At 44.6% G+C, this 26757-nt stretch overlaps 1 protein-coding gene across 2 annotated transcripts; it reads right to left on the bottom strand.

Moving 5' to 3' along the window:
* Window positions 1-954: 954 nt before the first annotated feature.
* LOC310868763 (uncharacterized protein) lies at window positions 955-25682 on the bottom strand. 2 transcript variants are annotated; one of them, XM_083779225.1, is made up of 10 exons: window positions 23297-25682; window positions 21175-21236; window positions 18624-18728; window positions 17461-17598; window positions 16896-17044; window positions 11966-12134; window positions 8947-9075; window positions 7867-8002; window positions 2795-2931; window positions 955-1093 (listed from the first exon to the last, which is right to left on the bottom strand). In XM_083779225.1, exons 1-9 carry the CDS (start codon window positions 25144-25146, stop codon window positions 2817-2819), a joined length of 2853 nt encoding a protein of 950 aa, XP_083635351.1. In that variant the 5' UTR covers window positions 25147-25682; the 3' UTR covers window positions 955-1093; window positions 2795-2816. The 2 variants fall into 2 exon arrangements, with proteins under 2 accessions (XP_083635351.1, XP_083635352.1); XM_083779226.1 differs by lacking the exon at window positions 18624-18728.
* Window positions 25683-26757: the final 1075 nt, after the last annotated feature.

The following is a 26757-nucleotide window of genomic DNA, read 5'->3' as shown; positions in this document are numbered from 1 at the left end:
AGGACCTTAACCACCGTCGTGGTGGTGAAGTGTTGTAAAAGCGGACAGAGTCTCTGCCAGGACCTCAACCACCGTCGTGGGGTGGAGTGTTGTAAAAGCGGACAGAGTCTCTGCCAGGACCTCAACCTCTCCCACAGCTCAGTCTCACTCAGACAATGTTCTGAACAGACCCACGCGTCCACTTCACCACCAGTGAATCAACAAGTTGTGTGATGTCACCATTCATGTCACGTCACAGCAGGGTAGTCACGATAACCTCGTTAGGTTCATTCTCTTTTATTTTAATTTTATTTCCCCCACTCTTTTTGGTAATATTGCCGTAATGGTCGGTTCAAGTGCGGAATGCATTTTTGTCACTTCTAGAATCCCAGTACTTCCGAGGGAGCAGAAATGTGCATGTTCCCATGGCACTCCTAATACAGTACATCTCAATGTGGTGTACAGACTTAATTTGGCTACAAAGATGTCTTACTACTGAATGCGGAGATGACGGGATCAATATTAAGTTAATATTAACACATTGTTCATTCCATTAATGTTACAATATTATTTTAAAGTGTTAAACAAATAAAGTCCATCAATATCATGAATTACTTATTTTTCACTTTTCAGAATTTCTTGTTCTAGGGCCCAGACAAAGCAAAAAACCCAAGCTTGCACTACCACATGTGAGAGGAGATTGTCTTTGGGCCAATGAGCATGGAGAACAAGCAACATCATTTCCTGTTTGAACCATAGAAAGTAAAAGGATCCTAGAGGCGACAAAATATTCATTACTCAGGCTGGGGTTTTTTGTTCTTCTTCTTGTTGTTTTTTTTGCAAGTTAGCATCTTTGCTAACAGTCAGTTTTTCTCAAGTTCAGCTGCTCAGCAATGACATCACCAGAGAGGCGGAGTCTCCACATCCCCAAGCCCCTCCCCTTCCCCCTGAGAGCCAAGCAGAGAGTCGGAGGAGCGTGGATCATCTGAAACTCCACCCGGATACAGAGCCGAGCTGAGGGAGCTGATTGGCTGCAGTCTTGTCTCCGGAGTGAGACTGTATCCAATCACACGTGTCAGTTCTCAGGTCAGCTGGTCAGGTATCAAAAAAAGAACTGGAAAAGAAAAAGGGAGATTAATTTAATCTTTAATAGTTCTTTATATATATATATTATTTTTTTTGTAATGTTTGTAATGTTTTTTGCGGCTTTCGCCATTATTTTATAATTTTTATAGAGGGACAGACAGTAGGCTGACAGGAAATGGGGAGAGTAATGGGGGAGTGACATGCAGTAAAGGCCGTCGGGATCGGGAGTCGAACCCACGGCACACTGCCAGACTTGGTGCCTGGACCGTTGAGCCACGGCCCATGCCGATTAGTTTACTTCTTAATGTAATGGGAGTTGAGGTAGTTGTGGTGTATAGATTGATTCATTGATTCTTCTTTATTTACACTAGTCCTTACCCGTTGTGAGATATTTGTCCCCCCTTGTGGCCGTGAAGGGTACTGCGCCCGGGTGCGTTTGTAATTGACTAATAAATAAATTAATAATCATTAATGTGTCAAATCGAAAAAAGGGCTTCGTTACGCCCTCCATATGCATATGGTCAATGCCTGTGTGAAAAGTGGGAGTGATTGGTGCAGGCAGTAAGGAGTTACGGCACTGTTTCTGACAGACACACGGACACACACACAGACACACACTCAGACATTCGGTTAATTATAGTATGATGTAAGCCCAGCCCATATGGACATCTTCTTCGTATAGTAGGTTTTTAACATTTATCTACGGCCAGGGCCAAGGGGGCTTGTTGGCCACTGGTGGGTACGCTGTCGCAGACCGCTAGATAGCAGCGAGCTTGTTGAAAAAGCCGTACCATAGTGCTAAAAACCTGATCTCCAGACTTCAGTCGACTGCCAGTCTGTAGTAATCTGTAGTTGTCGGTTTGGAGGAGAGCTACCTTTAGGATTTGGTTCTGCCATTCACCACATCAAAAGTGTCCCTTTCCTGGACATAATAATAACAGTGTTGTCAGCATGTAGATCGTCTATATCCAGCAAAGTTGATTTGGTGTAGAGCAGTGGTTCCCAAACTGTGGTGCGTGCACCCCTTGTGGTGCACGAGAACCTTCTAGGCCCTAGGGGGTGCGCGACATGAAAAGGCTAATGGTGGTGCTATGGTTTTATTTTAAATATATTAACATATTATGCCAATATATGGCAAGTATATGCCGAATATAGCCTATGCTGCATATATAAGCCATCAGGTTCATATATGTGCATATCATATATGTGGATAAATAGGAAATGTATGTCCCTATATACTAGCTTATGCAATTTATATTTCCATGTGGGGGTGTGTCAACTATAGGTCAAGAGGTAACAGGGGGTGCATGGCCAAAAAGGTAAGGGGCCAAGTACAGACTGTTGGTGCGTCCCAGCCAAAGGTAAGGGGCCGAGTACAGACTGTTGGTGCGTCCCAGCCAACACAGTGTATACGGCTGAAGTGGTCATGGTGCTCGTTAGAGCCCAAAGGTAAGGGGCCACGTACAGACTGTTGGTGCGTCCCAGCCAACACAGTATATACGGCTGAAGTGGTCATGGTGCTCGTTAGAGCCCAACCTGCAGTAGTGGAGCTGCTCAGCTCCCAGGGGTCATTGAGTGTTAAGGGGTCAGGGGTCATTGAGTGTTAAGGGGTCAGGGGTCATTGAGTGTTAAGGGGTCAGGGGTCATTGAGTGTTAAGTGCATACTGTGACACAACAGAGCATGCTCAGTACTCGATGTATGAATCCCCCGCTGGTGCCAATAACTCACATCAACCTATCAGGCTCCAGCGCTACGTTTGAGACTCCACCCCCGGCTGGCCATTCTGGTCCCTCTCCTTGATTGACAGGTACATCTCCTCTTCAGGATCATAATAGTAGAACTTCCTCAGATAGACAATCAGTGGTCTAGAAGGAGGACGACAGACACAGACAGACAGAAAATTAAAAGGTTTGGTTACAAATGGATAAATTGACAATTTCTTGTGTGGGTAAGACAGTTGTTACATGCAGGGTAAGAATGGTTATTTTTTGAGTGGTGCAACAACTCCAAGGAACAGCAATGTCCGTGTACAACTATGTACCTATGTGGTCATGAGCACCAGTATATGACTATTAGTACCAGTAGGGGCGCTGTTTGCCAGAAACAGAGCGAGAGAGATAGTATTAGTGCTGCATTGTTTCCTGCTAATGAGAGAGGAGAGGGGGGGGGGGGGGAGAGGGGAGTTGCACCACTTAATTCACACGGGTGTGATTTCTTCTCATATGCTCACAGTGCATTATCCTGCTTACACTAATTTGTGTAACTAATGTCTCCATAAATATTGCTAAAAATGCCAAATGTTGAAAAGGAAAGGTCTTCAATGGTTATCTTCATTCAGAGGATCTATTCTATAGTAAGGTATTCTTGTCATGATCGGCATCACTACAAACTTGGATTACTATGACAGTTACAACAGGTTAGCAGCGTTATAGGGAATTAATGTTGTACCCCCCCCAAGTGACACATCTAGGCCAATCAGAATTAATTTAGTCTGCAGGGCGAATTTGTCAAAATGTAACTTTAGTGCAGGACGGATTACTTCTGTGCATGCATGGCCCCAACGGTGAAATGCTGTCATTGAATCTGCTCACACAACAAATAATACTTGATGGGTAACATTTTAAGCTATTGATTTCAGGTCTATGTCATACTGTCGGGTATAGAAGAGCTTTCCACCTTCCTTTCAGCATGGCTGTGCACTCTGTGGCAGAGAATGTGCTAATGATGGTGTTAATGATATGGTTACAAAGTCTAGCACTTTGAGAGTTGTGAAACTTCTCTGTGTATAGAGGTATTGTTACGAAGGAACGTAGTGCCTCTCTGACGTCACAGCCGGGACGTCAGGGTGACATCACCCCTGACATCCCAACACCATAAATATCAATGCCTACGCAAGTTACGACGGATTAAGCTAAGACGGACCCAGATCACGTGGCAGACCTCGGATACTATATCAAGATCTGCTACCGACCGCCGGTTCTACACTTGCGCTCAAGGAGAGAGATTTCTGTCTCTATCTCCTCGGCATTACCCCCGACCTAGCCTGAGCTAACGTGTTAGGTTTCTGGTCTAGAGGGGCGGGTCGCGGCTCAGATTTGCGCACGCCCTAAATGGATCTCATCGATCTGTCCGTCACCCCCGGCCCCTCCTCTCCCCCCTAGTGCAGCGCTACGTCACATAATTTGGAGCGACGCCCACCCGGAAGGGTTGACTCCCACTTTTAGACCAGAGCGGCCAATGCGTTCCTCCAGGCTTTACATTTTTGCACCAACAAAAATGAAAGCCTGGTACCGAGGCTACCCCCGACCAGACTCGGCCATATTTAGGTCTCGGTTATAGGTATGCATGTGGAAATAATGCGAGAATGCCTACTGAGTCGCAAAAAAATAATACTTTCTAGCCTTGATAGCCTATACATCCAAACATTAAAGTCCTATCTGATTGCATTAAACGTTAAAGTCACTTTGCCACTCGATTTTCCTCTCACTTTATGCATGCCCTCTACTAACCACTGTGGTGCGACAATGTAACAGTGTCAAAATACTCTTAATAATAATAATAATAATAATGTAACAGTGTCAAAATACTCTTCTCCATGTCAAATAAATATATGTATAGGCATAATGTAACTGCAGCCTCACCAAAGGTTTGACATATTTTACAAACTAACCACACGATTTCCACAAGAACCCATCTTAAAATAGGATTAGGGTAGGCTATATAATATTCATATTATTTTCAAACGGCGTCAAATTGCAGATGGTGGAGTCCACTGGCTCTAATAAATCTAACAGCTCCGATTGCCACACTGACATTGTCAATTCCAGTCATTTTTGTTTTATTTAGTTAACCCATTCTGACCTGAGATCAGATTCATACGAGGTTTCCACTGGACACACACTGGTCTGATTAAATATCACATTAGCACCAATTCCACAAAACCCCTCTTTGACGATCAAACACGCATCAGCACACACATACATAAATATTCCCACTTTATGAGTCTTGTCTAGAGACTGGCTCTAGAGGAGGCAATAAATTACATCACTTGGTATTTTAGCTGACTGTAAAACCCTCCGGCTGCAAGGTGGCTCACCTGGTAAGAGAGCACAATAAGGCCATAGTCCTTCCCACAGATGGCCCGGGTTCCAATCCAAGCAAAATAAAATCTCAAGACTGAAAAAATATTGTATGGCAAAGTTCTATTATTCTATTTGTGAAACAATGTGAAAGGAGCCTCCTCAAACTAGTGCCGATTCCTAAACAATTAACTAACACTATAGATGTAGAACTAGATAAAGTGCCCATCGGCACAGGTCTCCACCAGGGCAGGTCAGGTTGTGGCCTCCTGGTGGCGCTATAATAGGACAGGTCTCCACCAGGGCAGGGCAGGTTGTGGCCTCCTGGTGGCGCTATAATAGGACAGGTCTCCACCAGGGCAGGTCAGTTTGTGGCCTCCTGGTGGCGCTATAATAGGACAGGTCTCCACCAGGGCAGGGCAGGTTGTGGCCTCCTGGTGGCGCTATAATAGGACAGGTCTCCACCAGGGCAGGGCAGGTTGTGGCCTCCTGGTGGCGCTATAATAGGACAGGTCTCCACCAGGGCAGGGCAGGTTGTGGCCTCCTGGTGGCGCTATAATAGGACAGGTCTCCACCAGGGCAGGTCAGGTTGTGGCCTCCTGGTGGCGCTATAATAGGACAGGTCTCCACCAGGGCAGGTCAGGTTGTGGCCTCCTGGTGGCGCTATAATAGGACAGGTCTCCACCAGGGCAGGTCAGGTTGTGGCCTCCTGGTGGCGCTATAATAGGACAGGTCTCCACCAGGGCAGGTCAGGTTGTGGCCTCCTGGTGGCGCTATAATAGGACAGGTCTCCATCAGGGCAGGTCAGGTTGTGGCCTCCTGGTGGCGCTATAATAGGACAGGTCTCCACCAGGGCAGGTCAGGTTGTGGCCTCCTGGTGGCGCTATAATAGGACAGGTCTCCACCAGGGCAGGTCAGGTTGTGGCCTCCTGGTGGCGCTATAATAGGACAGGTCTCCACCAGGGCAGGTCAGGTTGTGGCCTCCTGGTGGCGCTATAATAGGACAGGTCTCCATCAGGGCAGGTCAGGTTGTGGCCTCCTGGTGGCGCTATAATAGGACAGGTCTCCACCAGGGCAGGTCAGGTTGTGGCCTCCTGGTGGCGCTATAATAGGCCAATGTGAAAAGGGTCCCATTTCCAGTCCCATGCCTTGGATGGCAATTGGATGATTTGAGGCTTTTTGTTCAAAACGGGCCAATCCTGCAAACGTTGAAAGCCAATGTTAGCCAATTAGGATGGAAAATGATATATCGGACAGATCCGTCTTGAACACATGACTATAGAGATAGTGTGTAAGCCAATCAGTGTAGAATCTGAGAAATCCAACAGACTCGTCTTCATCACATGACTAGAGATCATGTGGACCGTTTTGCGTGAGATTTGGATGAAATCTGTGCGACTAACATAAGCAATGTGTTTTACAGAAATCGGCCTCATGGTGGCGCTATAACCGGCAGATGTGGAGGGATGCAGGGACAATGTTTTTCCATGGCCTCTAGGGAGTGCGCATACATAAGTTGTATACAGATCGATGCAGCACTAAAAACAGGAATTGGCCTGTTATAGCGCCACCGTGAGGCTGATTTGGGGGGGAAATTTGTGGCATGTCGTCCTCGGCCTAGTGGAAATGTGCGTGTATAATTTCACGGAAATTGCACACTGTGTTTGTGGCATTTTTTCGAAACAGACAAATCGTGTGAGCTTTGGAAGCCAATCTTAGCCAATCAGGATGGAAGATGGGAAATGGTGCAGCTCCGTGTTGATCACATGACTATGGAGATAGTGTATAACGAATTGTGTGATGTATAGATAAAATGTGTACGAGTAATCTACATAATGCGTTTTGCCTAAATCGGCCTCATGGTGGCGCTATAACAGGCCGTTGAGGAATATTTGGGGCAGAGGTTTGTCGTTGGCATCCAGGGAGTGTGTGTGCACAGTTTGGCATGGATCGGGCCAACGGTGATTAGCTGATAACGGACTGACGGACGGACGGACGGACGGAAGGACACACACACACACGGACGTGCAAAACATACTCTCCCACAATGGCCATCATGCTTTGGTGCACTGCACCTCCTTGTGGATCGGGGGAGGCTGCGTGGAGGTGTGACTTGTAGTCCAGGATGGAAGTGAGACCATATTTTCATGACAAATTTTTGTCATGAACATTTTGCCATGACTAAAATATCTCAAAACCCCAGGAAAGTGTTTCTTGTGTCATAAACATCATTAAAATATGATCTGGTTGCAAAAGGGGTGAAGTGGCCCTTTAAAATAATAACCAAAAACAATTGCAGACACATTGAGAGCTTGTAGATTGGCTCGTGGTGACTGAGAACTTTAATCCATGCACCCCCCCCCCCTTTCCTGTCTCTCTCTCACTGATACCATCAGAAATTAAGCAGAAACGTTGAGGAAAAGAAAATCTAAAGAAGAAAAGATCTACTGATTCTCATGCAGTATGACACGTTGTGTGTGTGTGTGTGTGTGTCTCTCTCTGTGTGTGTGTGTGTGTGTGTGTGTGTGTGTGTGTGTGTGTGTGTGTGTGTCTCTGTGTGTGTGTGTGTGTGTGTGTGTGTGTGTGTGTGTGTGTGTGTGTGTGTCTGTGTGTGTGTGTGTGTGTGTGTGTGTGTGTGTGTGTCTCTGTGTGTGTGTGTGTGTGTGTGTGTGTGTGTGTGTGTGCGTCTCTCTGTGTGTGTGTCTGTGTGTGTGTACATACGTTGGCAGGGGCAGCTCCTGGATGTGGTCTATACGGACCAGCTGTCTGATACAGAAGCGACAGAGGTGCTGCAGGGACTTCACACTGCTGAACCTGGACACTGGATACAGCAGCTGGACCGGAGTAGGGGGCAGGCCTGGGAACGCATGCACACAAACGTTACACATTATGTCAAAAACACTCTATAGTAAGTAGTAGTTCTCCATTTCTTGACTTGATTTTTCAAGTCAAGGACCCGCAAAGTATTCTGTATTTGGCCGCTGACCCGCCACATCAAAAAAGGGTTTTGTGCCAGGGACCCCCCAGAAGAGAAGATTCAAGTTAAATCTTCTCAACATTTTTCAATAGTTTCTGAATTTTATTTGCAGTAGACTATGACTAAAACTACCTCCAAATGTTGCTGTCAAAATTAACACTGGGTAACAGCTCACGATTACGATAAATATAACCATTTCAATTCATCAAATCTTTAAGAGGTCTACGATTTAGAATCGGATTTTAAAGTGAGAAATTTTAAAGTGAAAGATTGTCTATCAAATAGACACAAAGAGAACAACTGACAGACAGATGGAAGGAAGGACAGTCACTGTAGACACAAAGAGAACAACTGACAGACAGATGGAAGGAAGGACAGTCACTGTAGACACAAAGAGAACAACTGACAGACAGATGGAAGGAAGGACAGTCACTGTAGACACAAAGAGAACAACTGACAGACAGATGGAAGGAAGGACAGTCACTGTAGACACAAAGAGAACAACTGACAGACAGATGGAAGGAAGGACAGTCACATACAGTATATTGACACATTAACCCATTCTGAACGGGAACCCATTTTGGTGTCAGCATCATGTTATGCTTTAGCTATTGAAAAATAGCAGATCTACAAGCTTGTAGGTCTGCTATTTTTGAAAAATCTAAAAAAGCGACTGACATTTTTTTAAATCTGATCTCAGGTCAGAATGGGTTAATCAGACCAGTGTGTGTCCAGTGGAAACCTCGTATGAATCTGATCTCAGGTCAGAATGTGTTAATAGACGGAAACAAGAGAGCCCTGATTGGTGGATGGTTACCACTTACCGGGGACACGGGAGCGCAGGAAGTAGAGGAACTTTCCATTCTTGGAGTGCATGATGGCTCTCTCTATGAACTCCACCACCGAGTGACAGCGGTCTTCAAACTTAGGATGACACCACAGGCTGAACGTACCTGGAGGACAGAGAGAGAGAGACCAACAGACAGAAATAAATAAAGGAATTAAGAACGCACAATAAAGAATGATAATTTACGTCAGGCATTTGCCATGTTATTTTTAGGGGTGTGATCATTCAAACACTTAACCCCAATAATGGCCGAGCTACACCAGGCTTTACAGCGTGCGTTTCCACATATACGCACAAACGCGCTTATAGATCCAGTCCTATTTTAAAGTGCACATATGCGGGGCTTGCGTGTGCATGTTTTATGCACACATGCATGTGTGTAGCTCGTCCGTAAGACGGGAGGCCAGTTCCACGAATGCCTTCTAACATCAGTAGTTCTTCTAAATCAGTAGTTCTCACATCAGTAGTTCTCACAGTAGAATGTCCAGAAATAGCAGTCACAAAGAGCTTGTTTATCTGCCATTTCTGAATAGCCAACGCTTAAAATCTAAAACGACGCGGATGCTGTCCCGGTTTTAACTGGTTCAATTAAATTGGTGTCGTTAAAGAGCACAACATCTGTTACAAACATCTGGACAAGATGGGTAGCGCTCGGGTGCCACGTGATATGGGGCGTTTTTGTACTATGAAGCCTCCTATTGTCGCCATCTTGGATGCTAGCAGTATAGTAGTTTGTTTTACTGCCCATTATATGATGAATTAAGACACTTATTATTTTGTAAATTGACAACTATTTGTGTTAACCTTTTCTGGTTGGATGATTATGAAAAACTTGAATTTTGTTTTAGGAAAGGTATTTTTGTTTTAGCTGATTTCTTATGTAAAGCTTGGGAAAAAAGGCAGAATGTTTTGTTTGTGTAAATTATTGTACAATTATGCAATATTGAAGCATTGATTTGTATGGTGTGTCCTATAAGTCCATGTCGGCTGGGCACCTTTGTTGCATGACACAAAAAAATATATATCTATCTCTAAAGTAACAGCATCAATGCAAGCGAGCTAAGTTAGGCCAATCCTTGCTCTAGAAAACGCCAATGTTCCCGTCGCAGATAATCAGAAATAACCTGAACCGATCTGTTCAAAACCACGGACAGCGGCGTAGTTTCAGAGAAAAGAGTGTACTTCGGCTATAACAGAAGCTATACAGTAATGGCTCTGGTGAAACAGAAGCAGTGCGAGCGGGGGTTCTAGCAGCCTTGTCTACTGTGTAGGCGCCGGAGAGATTCCAAAATGAAACACAGGCAGCGAGGCTTTCTTACAGCGATATCAAACACCTTAACAACCCATTCTGAACGGGCACCCATTTTAGCAGATTTTAGCAGATCTACAAGCTCATATCGCGCCACCGAGTGGCGCGATACGAGCTTGTAGGTCTGATATTTTTGAAAAATCGAAGAGCGACTGACATTTTTAGAATCTGATCTCAGGTTAGCCTGACCTAAGCAGAGACATTTCTGGTCTAGAGGGGCGGGTCGCGCCTCAGAAATGCGCGCACCCTGATTGGATCTCATCGATCTGTCCGTCACCCCCAGCCCCTCCTTTCCCCCCTAGTGCAGCGCTACGTCACATCATTTAGAGCGACGCCCACCCGGAAGGGTTGACTCCCACTTTTAGACTGGTTCAGCCCACAGCTTTTTCCAGGCTTTCATCTTTCGTGCAGACGAAATGAAAGCCTGGGTATCGAGGCTAATCTCAGGTCAGAATGGGTTAATCAGACCAGTGTGTGTCCGGTGGAAACCTCGTATGAATCCGATCTCAGGTCAGAATGGGTTAAGACGAGCCTACTCGTCATGAGCGCCCTGCATAATTAATTTATAGGAGGAGTATAACTGTGATTAATACACAAACCTAACATGAACAGATTCTGAAAATGAAGCTTTACTTTAGTATAGGAAAGAAAAGGTGGCATACAAAATACAGAAACCATCTCTTGGCATCACTTGGCATTCACGTCTGCTCTCTAACTGGCATAGCTCAATATTACCCTCTACAAACAATAGAATCCCAGGCTTGTTCTACACTCTACAGTGTATTCCGGGCTTTGCAGCAAAAATCTTTAGTTAACCTTTGCTAGGCAATACAATAGCATATCATAACGATGAATGCAAACATATAAATTAGGGCTGTCAAAGTTAACGCACTATTAACTAGTTAACTCACAATCCTTTTAACGGCACTATTTTTTTTAACGCGCGATTAACGCACTGTGAAGTTTGACAGAATGGTTGAGACATGCATGGCAATTTTACACTGAAGAGTTGAATAATTGTTAAACAGCTGCATTACTTAAGTTAATTTAAGTCTACACAATTAGAAAACTTAGAAAACATGTTATTTTGATCAACATGGCCTGTTATCTCTCGTAATGGTATCATTGGCCAACATCTTTAGTTTGGGTCTGGAAGGCTAAATGTCATCAAATGGTGGTCCGTGGCTCAAATGCAGAATAAATAATGAACATTGATATGAAAAATCTTGAAAACCACTGATTTAAGGTATATTTAGAACGGATTCAAAATATGCGATTAATTTGCGATTAATCACAGTTAACTATGGACAATCATGCGATTAATCAGATGAAATATTTTAATCGATTGACAGCCCTAATATAAATATACAGTATTTATAAATGATATATACCTGAAGTACCCAAGTAAGCACTGCACTAAATATAAGAGCATCGTTTGATAGTGCTGGCGGATGATTTCCTGGCAGACCTCTGTAGGCTGGCATACTCATGCTCTCTGATACAATGCTCTGTGTATCGCCATGACAGCAAATTAAAAACACCCCGGACTTTTGATATGGTGACAAAATTAATTTTACAATTCATTCCACATATTGGCCTTATATACCGTGTGTGTGTGTGGGGGGGGGGGGGGGGGGGGGGGGGGGGGGTATGTGCGTGCGTGTGTGCGTGCGTGCGTGCGTCTTACCCCTGTAGTGCTCCATGCGTGTGTGGTGTGTGACTCCCTGGGACCTGAAGCTGAGGCTGAGGATGTATCGAGGGTCAGAGCTGTCCCGAACCAGGAAGGAACCATCGGGTTTCCCCTTCAGCTTCATCTCAGCATCCTCCCAGTTCATTGGACCCCAGTACCAGCCACACTGTAAAACAAAACACACCACCACCTCAACATCAGTTCATAGGACCCCAGTACCAGCCACACTGTAAAACAAACCACCTCAACATCAGTTCATAGGACCCCAGTACCAGCCACAACATCTCAACATTACACTCTTATTCTTTGATACACATACATACGGTACAGGTATTTCGGTGCGTGGCCAAAATTCCTTCGCTGGGTTTAAACAACACAGCTCTCACCATTGGAATTGCTTTACGGAAAGTATACCATTGTTACATTTCATGGGTTTTGTTTTGTTATAGCGCAAAACTATGGTGACGTATTGTGGTGCAGGTTGGTAATTGTGACGTATTGTAGTGCAGGTTGGCAATTAAACTATGGTGACGTATTGTGGTGCAGGTTGGTAATTGTGACGTATTGTAGTGCAGGTTGGTAATTAAACTATGGTGACGTATTGTGGACGCAGGTTGGTAATTGCAACAACCACCGCCAAATGTTTGAACCGTTCAAAACACGATTCTGCCCATAATCATGCCTAAAAGAGGGACACCGGTTTAAAAGCGGTTTAATGATTTTCTCACACGTTGTCATCTGCTATTTGAACCTTTTAGACACAAATAAGTAAATAAAATTATGTGGGGGAACTTAATCAGTTGTTTTGGGATAGTTTGAAATAAAGCAGGTGCAAGTATTTAGTATCAACAATGCAACGGCTGTTGGTAATCAACACCAGCGCTTCAACAAACCATGACATATTTCAAGATTTGAAAGACCTTTTTATGTCCACAAAGTGTCGTTTTTTGCTTATAACGTGCTGGCATCAGGCATACTTGACTGAAGTCCACAAATGTAACTAGCCGACATAAGGCATATAAATTAGTTAGTAGTTCAAAACAGTGGGTTGTGCACATCCAGTTGATTGCTGGTGCTGGACACAGAGTGACAGTTCAAAACACTAAAACGGCACTGCTCCTAAATAATAGAGCTGGTGCTGGACACTTCAAAAGAATACAAGTCTGATTGTTTTTTTTACTTGAGTAAAAGTACAAAAAGTATTGGCATGAAAAGTACTCATTATGCAATTATTCAAAAGCTTTTGAAAATAGCTGATCTACAAGCTCACAACGCGATGAATGGTGAGCATGTAGATGGTCTATTTTCAAATAGCCAAAATATATATTCCGGTAGGTGGGTAACACATTTGATCCCTTTGACAGGTATACTCTCCTGATTAATTAATATTGCACCATGCGCGGGGCGCTCATTGTGTTAATGTATGTTTTGTAAGTAACTAGTAACTAACGTTTTCAAATAATTGTAGTGGATTAAAAGTACAATATTTGCCTCTGAGATGTACTGGAGTAGAAGTAAAAGTATTGAATATTGGAGCCAGTAAAGTAAAAAAATAAATAAGTGTACATAAGTACAATACTTGAGTAAATGTTACTTAGTTACTTTCCACCACTTCTCACTTCATACTTTGTACTTAATTAAATCAGGCGAGGCATTTTAATTAGTGACATCAGCTGGTGTTTTTCTTGGTTGGAGTGAATACACTTTTGTTAATACACAAGTTGAATTAGCATATCGTTTTAGGTGCATTCTGTACACACAAATGTTTTATTCAGGTTCACCAGCCTGAGAACACAGTTTTTTTTGTCATTTTAATCAAAACTACATCACAAGCCTTATGTAAGACATCATATTGCTATTTTAAGGGCACCGCATCTTATATAAAGTGATGCACGCCCACATGGGTGGGCACACAATTCAAGTACACGTGTTTGTGTCGGCACACACTGGTGCGCATACTAGCAAGAAACATACAGAAAAGTCTGTTCCATTCCTCAACTTATCTCCCAGTAATATCCAACGTTAAGCCTCAGCAGCATGATTATGACAGTAACATATCAATAAGAAGACGGCACGTCACCAGAAATATCAACGTTCTTGCACTGTACATAATGTCAAAATAGGCCCCCGTCTGTGTGCCTCTCTCCTTTATGCGCTCACTACATTTGTGAGGGCCGGTTTTGCGCTTAATTTCTTTGCCTCTAAAAAGCAGGTGGTCATTATCACAGCAGGCTATATTAAAACGAAAAGCATCGTGTGATCATGGGGATGGGGGTGATGACCTTAAAGGTCCCACACAATGACGGCAATAGTCAAGCTCCTCCTTGCATCTCCAGCCTAAAGTAGAAATGGAACCTAATCTACAACAGCACCGCACCTGGAATATCACAGCCCATGTTATTTGTACTTTTAGAAGGTGAATATCACAGCCCATGTTATTTGTACTTTTAGAAGGTGAATATCACAGCCCATGTTATTTGTACTTTTAGAAGGTGACTATCACAGCCCATGTTATTTGTACTTTTAGAAGGTGAATATCACAGCCCATGTTATTTGTACTTTTAGAAGGTGAATATCACAGCCCATGTTATTTGTACTTTTAGAAGGTGAATATCACAGCCCATGTTATTTGTACTTTTAGAAGGTGAATATCACAGCCCATGTTATTTGTACTTTTAGAAGGTGAATATCACAGCCCATGTTATTTGTACTTTTAGAAGGTGACTATCACAGCCCATGTTATTTGTACTTTTAGAAGGTGACTATCACAGCCCATGTTATTTGTACTTTTAGAAGGTGACTATCACAGCCCATGTTATTTGTACTTTTAGAAGGTGAATATCACAGCCCATGTTATTTGTTCTTGTAGCAGGTGAATATCACAGCCCATGTTATTTGTACTTTTAGAAGGTGAATATCACAGCCCATGTTATTTGTTCTTGTAGCAGGTGAATATCACAGCCCATGTTATTTGTACTTGTAGCAGGTGAATTTGTTTACAATGCACCAACAGATACAGTACATTCAAGGACAACATTCAATGCACTAAACATAAGCAGAGTTGTTTTTTCCAGTAGCAATGAATGAAGATACAATATGGATGTGTAAAAGTGACCAAGATGAAAATAAATTATTATATATTCTATTAATAACGAGTTTTAATGTTCTGGTCGGGGATTTGTTTGGGTGAAATTGTTGGCTATTTATTTTTTAAATGACCATCCTAGGTAAAATTTGATTTTTAATTAATTCCTGACTGTAAACGCAAAATAGAGAATAAATAAATTTTACACCCATACTAGATATCCTCTAAAATGTAGTTACTATGGGCAGGATTTGGATGACAATGTAGCCTTTTCAACAGATTGTCTTATTATTAAAATATATATAATATTTGATACATTTATTTTCATTATTCGGACCCATCCCTAAAATACAATGAATACTTTAAATTTTTGTAATACAAGACAAATCATTGTCCTGTTTTTACTCGAGGAGTTTGTTTTGTTATGTAACTCTGCCAGTCCAACTGCATTTCTTTTTCTGAGCAAGTCGCCCAAATTCAATTTCTCTCAGTTGGAGTTGCATTGTGTGACAGCATTCTCTTGCTAAATGTCAGCATTACTCTCAGCATCTCACACTTTTCTGTTTATTTTTGTGCTGGACTGGTTGAGCTAGTCTACTGCAACTCATGCTAACATTTTATAGATTTTAATCTAGCACATGTGTCTTAATAGTTTTCAGGGTTTTTTCTAATTTATGTTGGTTCCTCCCTTTCCTTATGTAAAGCTAATTTGGCTATTAATATCGCTATATAAATCTGAGCTATTATTATTAACTTTTAAAGTTGAGCTGAAATAAAAAAGGAGTTCTTCCTGTAAAACTAAATATGACGCAGTCTTACATCAGCAAGTACCAAACAATTTCAACCAATATTATGACATCCTCAATCTTTCACACAAAGCTCAAATTAACACGCTACCGACACTAGAGGGCAGTGCTGTATGCAGCAGTATCCAACATGGCAGCCTCATTGCACAAATATGTGAAATTTGTCCTCTGGGCCATTTACCCATACTAACTATTAGGAGCAGTGATATTAGTACAGCACTCAGGGTGCAGGAGGCTGGGGTTATAAGTTGTCTTGCTCAGGTACACTTCGACACACCGACCGGGGGTCGGGGCATGAACCCCAGACCTTCTGTTTTCCAGATGGCTTCTTTACCCATTCAGCTATTACTACTGGCAAAATGCCATTTCAACCCAACTTTAAGCTCTGCTTCAAACACAGCCAGAAGGCAGGCAGTCCCAAGCACAGCTGAACAGATTGCATAATTAGCTGCTGCCTTCGTAAGACACTTATTATTCCACACACCTTGGGAGCGCAAATTGCATTTAAGGTGAAGCGCTGCACCTCTGACTGATGCACAGCGGTCCTCTGTGGCATAACCGCATGACCTACTGTACTTATAGTACCAATGCCTGTCACAATTATTACATAATATCACCTAAATCACCTAATCACAATTATTTTGCATAATCATTTCCATGTTGAAAAAGGTTCACACATTTTCAAATATTCTCCAAATATTGCAGACCTACAAGCACAAAATTGATACGTTGTAAGCTTGTAGTTGAGCTATTGTCACCAACGTTACATTTGTTTGAAAGTATAAAAATAATAAATATGTATATTATAAATACGTTATTTGTCTGTGGAATGTTTTATTACAAAGGCCTTTGTATGTTCCAATGTTCAATGCGGAAAAAAAATCGAATCAAAAATCGTTAATCGCAATTATCTCTGTGACAGTTAATCAGACCAGTGTGTGTCCAGTGGAAACCTCGTATGAATCTGATCTCAGGTCAGAATGGGTTAATGGTCAAGTAAAATTTAATTATGGTGACACGCAGCATCTAACTGTACCTTCTCCAGCTCTCTGAGGCTGGTGGCGAAACTGCTGGCATCGGGCCTGCTGAGGGGGCAGAGGAGAGGCCGGGGGGTCAGTCTGGGAGGAGGGGGGTGGCCGTCTGGCCGTAGTGGCACCGGTCGAGGAAGACCGCGCAGGAAGGTGTCTGGAATCAACATACACACACAAATATATCGTTGCTATTCGGCAGAAACCGCTTTCTCAGTGTTTTTTTTTATAAATGAACGCCCTACTTGTCCTTGATCATAGTACAGTGTCACACAAAAGCTGAAAAGCATCAAAAGTAGCAAGTCGTCATGGTGATTGCGTTTCTGTATGTCGTGGTTATCGTGGTGATGCATGTCTGTATGGTATAAGCCTATATAATGTATGTATCATTATGAAAAACAATCAACTGTTTTGTATTTGTATTGCAAACTGTCACAAAATAAATCCCTCTGATAGGGCAATAACATTTAAAATGGAATTTGATCTGATTTGAGTTACCATATGCTATGAACATATGCCCTCTGTGTGCGCGCGTGTGTGTGCATGCGCTCACTCGTGCGTGTGTGTGTGTACCGTTGAGGCTGAGGCTGTGCTGGATGGTGCTGAGTGTGGGGGGGAGAGCCAGAGGTCGTGGGGGCAGAGACTGCATCGAGGCCCCCACAATGCGCTCTAGGAAAGGCCCTTGTTGCTGGGGAGGCCCACCAAAGTCATCTGAAGCAACAAGCATCGTCCTCAATATTTTTGCCATTTTCTTCCTGCCCACACCTTACAGCTAATCCCAGCTCTGATTTGACTCAGCGTTTTGCAAGGATCATCAATTACAGTAGCAGCCCTGCCCCAGAAGCATTGGCTCTGTGAGATTCTCTGGCCTCGGGTCAATTCTATTTGATGACCTGTGTTCTAATGCAGTGGTTCTCATGTCAACAAATTCATATATATTTTTTTAATGATTTCAAGATTTTTTTGAAAACAGATATTTACAAATAGCCAATAGTTCAAAAGTGGTTAAAATTATTTGATTAAATTAAAAACTAATTCTGGGGACCCCACTTTGAGAACCACGGTTCTAATAGATCCATCTATTAGAACCTTATTCATGCATCGTGTCTTACCCAGGTCATTCCTTTTAATTTACATCATAATATAGCAGATCAGCATTTCTGAGTTAACATAAACTGCAGTCACAAGTAAATTACACCTTACACAGTGTCGACTCATTTAGAAAACTCCCATTTGCAAATTGACAGAGTCTTGGAGCTGAAAGCACTACCATATTAAAAGGGAATTGAACTTAGACATCAAAATCAGACATTTTCCCTTTCCATTTCGAGCAAACGGTGGAAATACCAAACGGTGGAAGGAGCACAAGTGACATCACTTAGCTCTTCACATGCTGTTAAACGCAAATATACAAGTTCAGAGGTGTGACATCGTTGACGTGTCATGTTGTGACTAGAGCGAGCGAGTCCATTTACCCGAGCAGTGTCATTTCCTCAGGTGTCACTCTAGAGACACATGCTATGATCACCACAAGAACCCATTTAGGATATTTACTCTAGAGACATATATATTATATATTCACTCTAGAGACACATGCTATGATCACCACAAGAACCCATTTAGGATATGACATGAGTATGTGTAATATAAAGAAGCTAAGAGAGAAACATTGGATGAAAAGGAAAAACATAAAGAAAAGAAAAGGCTTGAGGGGAAAAGGGAGAAGTGCCATGTACCAAGAAGACTGAGGCTTCGTCTGGGAGGCGGAGGGGGGGTCGGAGGGTGCTGACAGCTGACCCCCCTCCGAGAAATATCCACATCAACTAGAGACACCGTTTCACCTGCGCGCGCGCGCACACACACACACACACACACACACACACACACACACACACACACACACACACACACACACACACACACACACACACACACACACACACACACACACACACACACACACACACACACACACACACAGTGTACACAGGTAGAAAGGAGTACCAGAGAGAAAAGAAGAGGTGTTAGATGTTAACAGCTTTGAAACAACAGAAAGTTAGCTGAGGGAACAGCTGAAGAAAAATGTGAAGACAAATTATTATGTAAGGAGGAAGAGAAGAGAGGACAGCAGCAATACCTGGGTAGTTTTTTTAACCACTTAACAATTTTAAAAACATATATTCAAGAAATCAAAAGTAGCTGAGTAGGGGTTCCCGCCCAGAATGGGTTAATGCACAACTGATCATGAATAATGACATGCGTCATGTCCTGAAACTTTGCTGACGTGACCTGGAATTTTAGAATGAAAAGTACCACAAGAGGCTGACTAGGACTCATCCATCCTCTTCTAGTGCACCTGGACAGCCTGGAGCATCAGCCTGTCTAACTGTATATAGAAGCCCATCGCATCGGAGCCTCACAGTTAGGTCTTTGTCCATGAATGTTTATATAAATACACTTTCTAACTCAAATCAAGAGCCCATAATAAATATCCTACAATTGTAGCAATTGTAGGATATTTATTAGTAGTCTGTAGCCATTAAACACTTAAGCCACCGGCCCGGACGGTTAGCTCAACCGTCTGGGCACCTAGGCTGCTGAGCCAGCCTGACGGCGTGCCGTGGGTTCGACTCCCGATCCCGACGTCCTTTGCCGCGTGTCTTCCCCCCCCCCCCCCCCCCCCCCCATCTCTCTCCCCATTTCCTGTCAATCTACTTTCAACCTATCAATAAAGGCAGAAAAAGCCCAAAGAATATATCTTAAAAAAGGAAAAAAACACTCAAGCCCTATTCGAAATTTGTGCAATAGCGGATCTAAAAGCTCAGAAAATGGTATTTATTTATAGATTGCCCTAAACAGCATGCCATCTGTTAGATGCAAAACAGAGCTGGTTATTCTTCTGTTGTTATTATTATTGTGGTGTTGGTCTGTCTGTGTTGTTTTAACATTTCTATGGTGGTGCATTTGATGCACCTTTGACATGATGTGTTCTACTGCAGTGGTTCCAAAACTGTTTAACACCAGACCCAAAAGAAGAATGGGACGCCTCCTCGGGACCCAAACTGTAGATCGGCTATTTTCACAACTTAATTTGTTTTGTTTTTTTTGCGGCTTTCGCCTTTATTTTATATACCGGTATATATTTATCTATAGGAGGGACAGACAGTAGGCTGAGAGGAAATGGGTAGAGAGATGGGGGGAGGTGTGACATGCAGTAAAGGCCATTGGGATCGGGAGTCGAACCCGCGGCACACTGTGAGACTCGGACTACCAAGGTGCCTGGACCGCTGAGCCACGGCCCAGGCCAACATTTGTTTTCTAATTAATGGAATTTCTTAGATTTTTCTTAGATGTATTTATTACATTATTTAGAAAAAGAGTTTGTTTTTAATTCATGAAGATTATTTAGTTTCATTGCTTAAAAAGAAAAAGAGAAAAAAGTAGGAAACCAAATGAACAGATATTTAATCGCGAACCCAATAGAAATGTGTCCGCGACCCACAAATGGTTCGCAGCCCAGTGTTTGGGAAGCAGTGTTCTTCTGTATCTATCTATCAAAGGGTAAAGGACAGGGCTTTAGAGAGGCGGGTAAAAGGTCTCCTCTGGAACCGGCAGCGGCACAGAGGAGAGACAAGTCACACAATGTCAGGTAAAAATACCTACACTGCCTGCACCCAACAACACAGAGTTATACAGGACTATGTATGCCCACCTACACTGCCTGCACCCAACAACACAGAGTTATACAGGACTATGTATGCCCACGCACACACAGATAGGGATGGAACGTTATGAAAATGAATGTCATCATGATTATATTGTGTCAAAAGATAATTGCGATATTATCGCGATAATCAAGATATGCTTACAATTTTAAATGCCACAATTAACTATTTTTGTTAACCACTTGAACCCCCAAGCATCGCTATACTGGGAGGGAACGTTCACCAAACATAGCAGTCGATTTGTGTGAGCGAAATAAAAGCGTACCAAATGCACTCTTTACAGGTCTGTTTATAGGTGGTTTAGGAAAGTGGTACAGAATTTGCAGCTCAACAAAAGCCAATTCATGCTAGTGTATGGCGGACACCTTAAAAATAAATTAAAATCTCGGCATTATTGAGAGCAGTTTTTCATTTTCTCTATAAACGATAATAATGAGTATCGTCCCATCCCTAACTACAGATAATGTGCACATGGACACACACACACACACACACACACACACACCTAATGCTAACATTGATATACCCCACTGCATGGATGCAGAAATACACACAAACCTACCAGTGAATGGGGGAGTGAAGGACACAGGTGCAAAGGCACTCTGGGGCCTGGAGACCTGCAGTCTAGAAGACAAACAACACACATGGTAAACACGCACACGTATCACATATTTAGCTGACAGACGTAGAAAGAGTCATAACAGTTGGAATGTGCAGAACAACAACACAATCATTAAGGTCATGGACCGGTGCCGGGCTTTAACATAATAGTTCTGTGTCCTCGGAAAGTAAGAAAGATGAAGAAAAAGTGAGAGGCATTGAATGAGAGGAACAGTGAAAGGAAGAAAAATTAAACAGAAAGAAAAACAACAACAACAACACTAGGGAGTAGGGTTGGGATCTGGAACCAGAGGAACCGGTTCCATCACATTTGGAACCGTTTCCGGAACCAGTTTTCTCACACTGTCAGAGCTGGTATGTGGACTTCACGTCTGCTATGCAATTACTATACCACTCAAACATTTTCATTTCAAGTGCAACCATAACTTTGATAGTGTACAAACATGGGTCCATTTGGTTCCATTCGTACACACTCAGAGTTACAGTCCTGTAAGGTTTCATTTCGAAGCCCCTATAGGAATCGTTAAAGGGAACCGATAAGAGGGAATCGTTAATGAACAGGAATCATTAACATTCTAAAGGATCACTGCCCTACATGTGAGTGCAAGGATGATGTATTGTGATGACATCAGGAGCACTGGCTAGCCCTCCAAGCAGAACCCAATGCTACTGAAGTTTCTGACATTTGTTAGACCCAGTGCATTGGGTCCTGTTGCATCAGTATCCTGCCACCTGGTACGCGGACATTCATAAAACATAAACAACGTGGATAACGCCTGTCTGCGCTCTTTGACGACATTTTTTCGTGTGAGGGTTTCTGAATCTGTGAAGTATAAGTACCCATACATGCCGCTGCGAATATCTCCTGTGGCGCGGAAGCCGTTAAGTATTTTTAATCTTTGTTTGACCGATTTGGTCGCTTTGATTCTTCTCTTCCTTCCTTGTTTATTGACACCTCATTGTACCGCCTATCTGGCTAGCTAGTGGCGCTATAGCTATGACAGAGCAGATCAGAGGCAGGGACGTAGCCGCACAAGCCAACCGCACACCGGGAGGCGGTACAATAAACGGTAAACAAACAAGAAGAAATAAAGCGACCAAATCGGTCAAACAAAGATTAAAAATACTTAACGGCTTCCGCGCCACAGGAGATATTCGCAGCGGAATGTATAGGTACTTAAAGTTCCCGAATTCAGAATAACGCAAACAAAAAAAGGCCGTCAAACGCCGCAGATTCAATCTTAGAGAGCATGTTGTTTATGTCCGCGTTCGAGAATTCCCATACGGAAATATAGTCATGAACAGGGACCCTACATAAAACTCATCAAAATTTCAGAAAAGCTTTATGTAGGGTTCCGAGAGGGGCTAAGCACTGGCATGACCTGACAACAGGAATGAAGCTGCTGCGAGCGTCAGTGCTTGAATAGTTTTCAGCAACAACTGCCACTGGAATGTTGGACCAAGCACGGGCTGCCTTCGCCATGGTAACGCATCACTATATATCTGCGGATCACGAACTGATGCTTATTTCCATGACTACATTTATACGAGGTTCTATGCCCACTGTCCTAAAGGCATTGTATGTATCCAAGTGACCACTGAAGAACGCATTTTATAAGTCTTGGCACTTAGCTGATGCCTTTATCCAGGGTGAATTACAGTGCAATCCAAAAACAACTCCTTTTAAGACTATGATCATGTATGATCATAGTCTTAAAAGGAGTTGTTTTTGGATTTTTCATGTTATTTGTAGTCCACTTTGTTCTTATGCCTTGATACAAACATGTTGCCAACTGATTCCTTTAGATGCAAAGTAAATAACAGATTGTTATTAGTAGAAGAAATAGTAGTAACGAGCAGTATTAGTACTAGTAGTAGAAGCCATAGCAGTAGTGTACTTACTAGTGGATTAATGGATCTTAGTAATAATAATCGGAGCAGTAGCACAAATTCAAACAGTTATAGTTCAGTAACTTTATGTATTAAAGTTAATATTTCCAATGCCCCCCCCCCCCCCGATCATTTATGTTACACCTGTTATTTCCATTAGTGCTTCCTCTTACCTTGCACTGTCCTGTTCCTGGTTGCTGGAGGTGGACCCCCACACATCGAGCAGGCTGCCCCCAGAAGAGGTGGATGAGGCCAGGGATGGTCTCTTGTCCAGAAGGCCTCCTGAGCCACCGCTGGAGCTCTTGGTTCGGAACAACTTACTGAGACGCACCTTCAGAGATCCCCCCTTCCTCGACTTCCTCCGGGGGGTCTTGTGCCCCTCCGCTCCTCGTCCGGCGATGTCCCCTTCCAGGACGACCAGGGGGGAAGCCGAGCGCCCCGCTCCCCCAGAGCTGATGCCCAGCTTGGGTGTGGTGGCTCGGCTCTGGGGCTGGGAGCGAGACTGGTGTTGGGGCCGGGGGCCGGCGGGACCAGAGCTGGATGACGGGAGGGAGTCCGGCAAGACCTGCAGCCCGGCCAGGGCCGCTGTGGCCTGGGGAGCTTGAGGCTGCACAGGGTGATAGCAGGGGTTGGATGTGGAGATATGAGCGGTGTTGGCGCCGCTGGGAAGGGCGGTGCCTGTGGTTAGGTGTGTGTCTGTGAGGGGGCCAGTAGAGGGACCTAATGACACAGCGGCACCCATGACAGCCAGCGACTGGCGGCAGTTCTGGTCGGTGCAGACCCCCGCCTCCTCTGCTAGCCGGTGGACCTGACGCATCAAAACACTTAACGTCCCGCTTGAGAACATAGACCCCGCGCCTCCCAGCATGCCTCCTCCTCCTGCCCTCTCGCCCTGCTCTGTGTCCCTGTCCTCCACCTGCCCGCCCACGTCTTCAGATCCCAGACCCTCCAGGACCAAGAGGGCGTCACTGGTCTCACTTGGGTCCTCGCCCGGGCCCATGCTGCCCGTGCCTGATGTCAGAACACTGTGGCAGGAGCACCTGGGCAGAGGAAGGACCATCTCTCCCTCCCCTCCTCCTCCAACACCCTCCATGCCCTCCTTCATCTCTACGCTGTGCCCCAGCTGGCCCAGCCTCCGCGCAAGGGCGAGGACAGGGTCTTCCCCCCCAGGAGCGCAGGGCTTCCTGGGGTCCAGGAGACCCAGACGTAGTGTTTGTTCCAAGAGTCCTGGGGGCCACTTGGCCAGCCGATCTGTCAGCAGCAAGCGGTGCCGGTGGCACAGAACCGGACCGGACTCAGAGTCCAGGAGCGGGAGAACCGGCTGAGTCTGGGATTCCGACACAACCTTGGACAACTTCAGTATCGGGTGCCACTGGAGGTGCTGTGGTTGTTGTTGTTGTTGTTGTTGTTGCTGCTGCACGTCGTCGTCTGCTGAGGAGATGCTGTCGAACCCGGTAGGAGACGCAACACCTCCAGGTGAGGTGATGCTTCCCGAGTCCAGGTGATGCTGAGGCTGCGGTCTGTCAGCCTCCCCGCCGCCGGTACCCACCGGGAGATGGAGGTAGCCGGGAGGCGGCTGCTCAAGCCCGCACTCTAGAATCCCGTCACTGGATCGGAGCAGGTTCTGGAAAACGATCAGCTGCGCCCGCGAGCCGGCGTGTGCCCCCGTGCCGCCCGGGAAGAAGTCCCCGGCTCCGGCCGGCGGAGGGGACAGCGGAGCCTCGGACCCCGGCGAGGCCTGATGGCTCAGCACCACCCCGCCGTCCATCTCTCCTTTCCTGGGCAGCGGCGAGCTGTAGTGCGGCGAGGCCGAGCCGAGGCCCGTGGACGGGTTGATGCTCCGGTCCAGGTCGAAGCCGTTGTTGATGTTGTTCTCGTGATGACCCAGCGCGGCTTTGACAGCGCCGAACCCGCCGCCCCCTGACATCAGCTCCTCCGGCTCGTCCAGCCGGTCGTACTCGGCCGCGGACACCAGGCGCATCAAGACGAAATCTGGAGACATATCTTGTTGCGCGTTACTCATTATTAGTTATTGTTATTACGATTAGTTTCCGTATAGCTAGCTAGGCTACAACGGGGCTCCGTTCTTACATAACATTGATATAAATAAACAGCTCGGTAGCTAGCTAGCAGCTGCAAGCACATCCTCCTAGCCTGAACGCTAGCCTAGGGTAGCCCACCTAGCCTGGCAGTGGCAGCCGGGCGGAGAAGAAGAACCGCACCACAGCCATTTAAAGTTCCGACCCGGTCGCGTTGGCGTGAATAAATCCACTCGGCGTTGCCGTGCGGGGAGCTAAACGGCGACGTTACGGGGCGACAACAATGCATGTGAATGTAATAAGTGTGCAGCGGCCAGCAGCAGCAGCCCCGCTAAAGGCTCAGGGTAGCTAGCCCGACAACAGATGATGATAGCCTCCTCCTCCTCCGTAGACAACATGGATCATGTAATGGGCGGCTGCGCAGCAACGGCGACATCAATAATCGGTTTTTGCTCCTGATTGATGCCGGAGGGGAGGCTGGCTGCTGCTGGATCAAACCCCTTACCCCACCCGCTGCACAGTGCACACTTCCGCCTACTACACACTGTGAAGACCCTCGGTGTGGATTTCACTCCCAGAGTGGTGCAAATGGAACCAAATGTAGCCCTCAGGGTTTTACTGTGTATGCAGTTATCAGACCAGCCCCCATGTACACTACACCCCCACTGTACACTTGTACAGTGTAGACGTCTCTCTCTCTCTCTCTCTCTCTCTCTCTCTCTCTCTTTCTCATCATTAATTTTTTTTTAATAATGTTTTATTGGGTATCATTTAATTTAAAGCAATGGTCATTATGAAACAAGACTTAATATGCGAATAATAAACCCCCCGTTGAATAAACAATGGCTTTAGGCTACATTTATGAACAGTCTTTGGACTGGGCAAAGTTGCCTCCAGTAACATCCCCTTGAGGTTCCATGATCTTCCATCCATTATGCTATAGCCAGACAGACAGCTGTGCTGATAGAACATTAGAACATATAGGATATCATCTACAATACATTACTAACTCTGTAGAGTTCTGATACATGCTTCATGGAGTTTGTGGTTCAAGCCCAACATGATTTATGTAACCGATCTGGAGAGTGAAGACTACTCAGTCTATGTCATGCATGGCATGGGGAAGGTCATGTATATTTTTGGAGGATTCAACAAGCTGACAAATTGTTGTACACACCCTATATGTTACTCTTTCATGCATGGGTTTACAGGCAAGATATGCACAGGCTGGGTAGCACAGTTCCAGGACCAGGACCCATACTCGGGTGACTGGCAAGGTCACTCAAAACAAGAGAGAATACCAACAGAATGTCCCACATGTCAAGCAGTTCTTAGTGCAATACCTTCTCATAGTATATATGCCGCTTACCTGCATGTTATCATAGTATTTGGACTCCAAATACTATGATAACAGGTAACCGGTCTACCGGCCTCCAAATTTTGGAGGCCGGTAGACAGTATACTGGCAGTCTATGATGTCAATAATTATGGTGACGTTGAAAATAGGAATTCTGTAATTAAGCACTCTGTCTGTTGGCTGTATGTTGACCATTATGTTTTTGTCTGCTGAACTTTTAACCCAACAGCAGCATGCA

The sequence above is a fragment of the Protomyctophum parallelum genome (genome assembly GCF_964188405.1).
Source record: "Protomyctophum parallelum genome assembly, chromosome: 13".
Classification (NCBI taxonomy): Eukaryota; Metazoa; Chordata; class Actinopteri; order Myctophiformes; family Myctophidae; genus Protomyctophum; species Protomyctophum parallelum.
The sequence above is the reverse complement of the archived record's forward strand: the minus strand, read 5'-3'. Positions and strand labels throughout refer to the sequence as shown.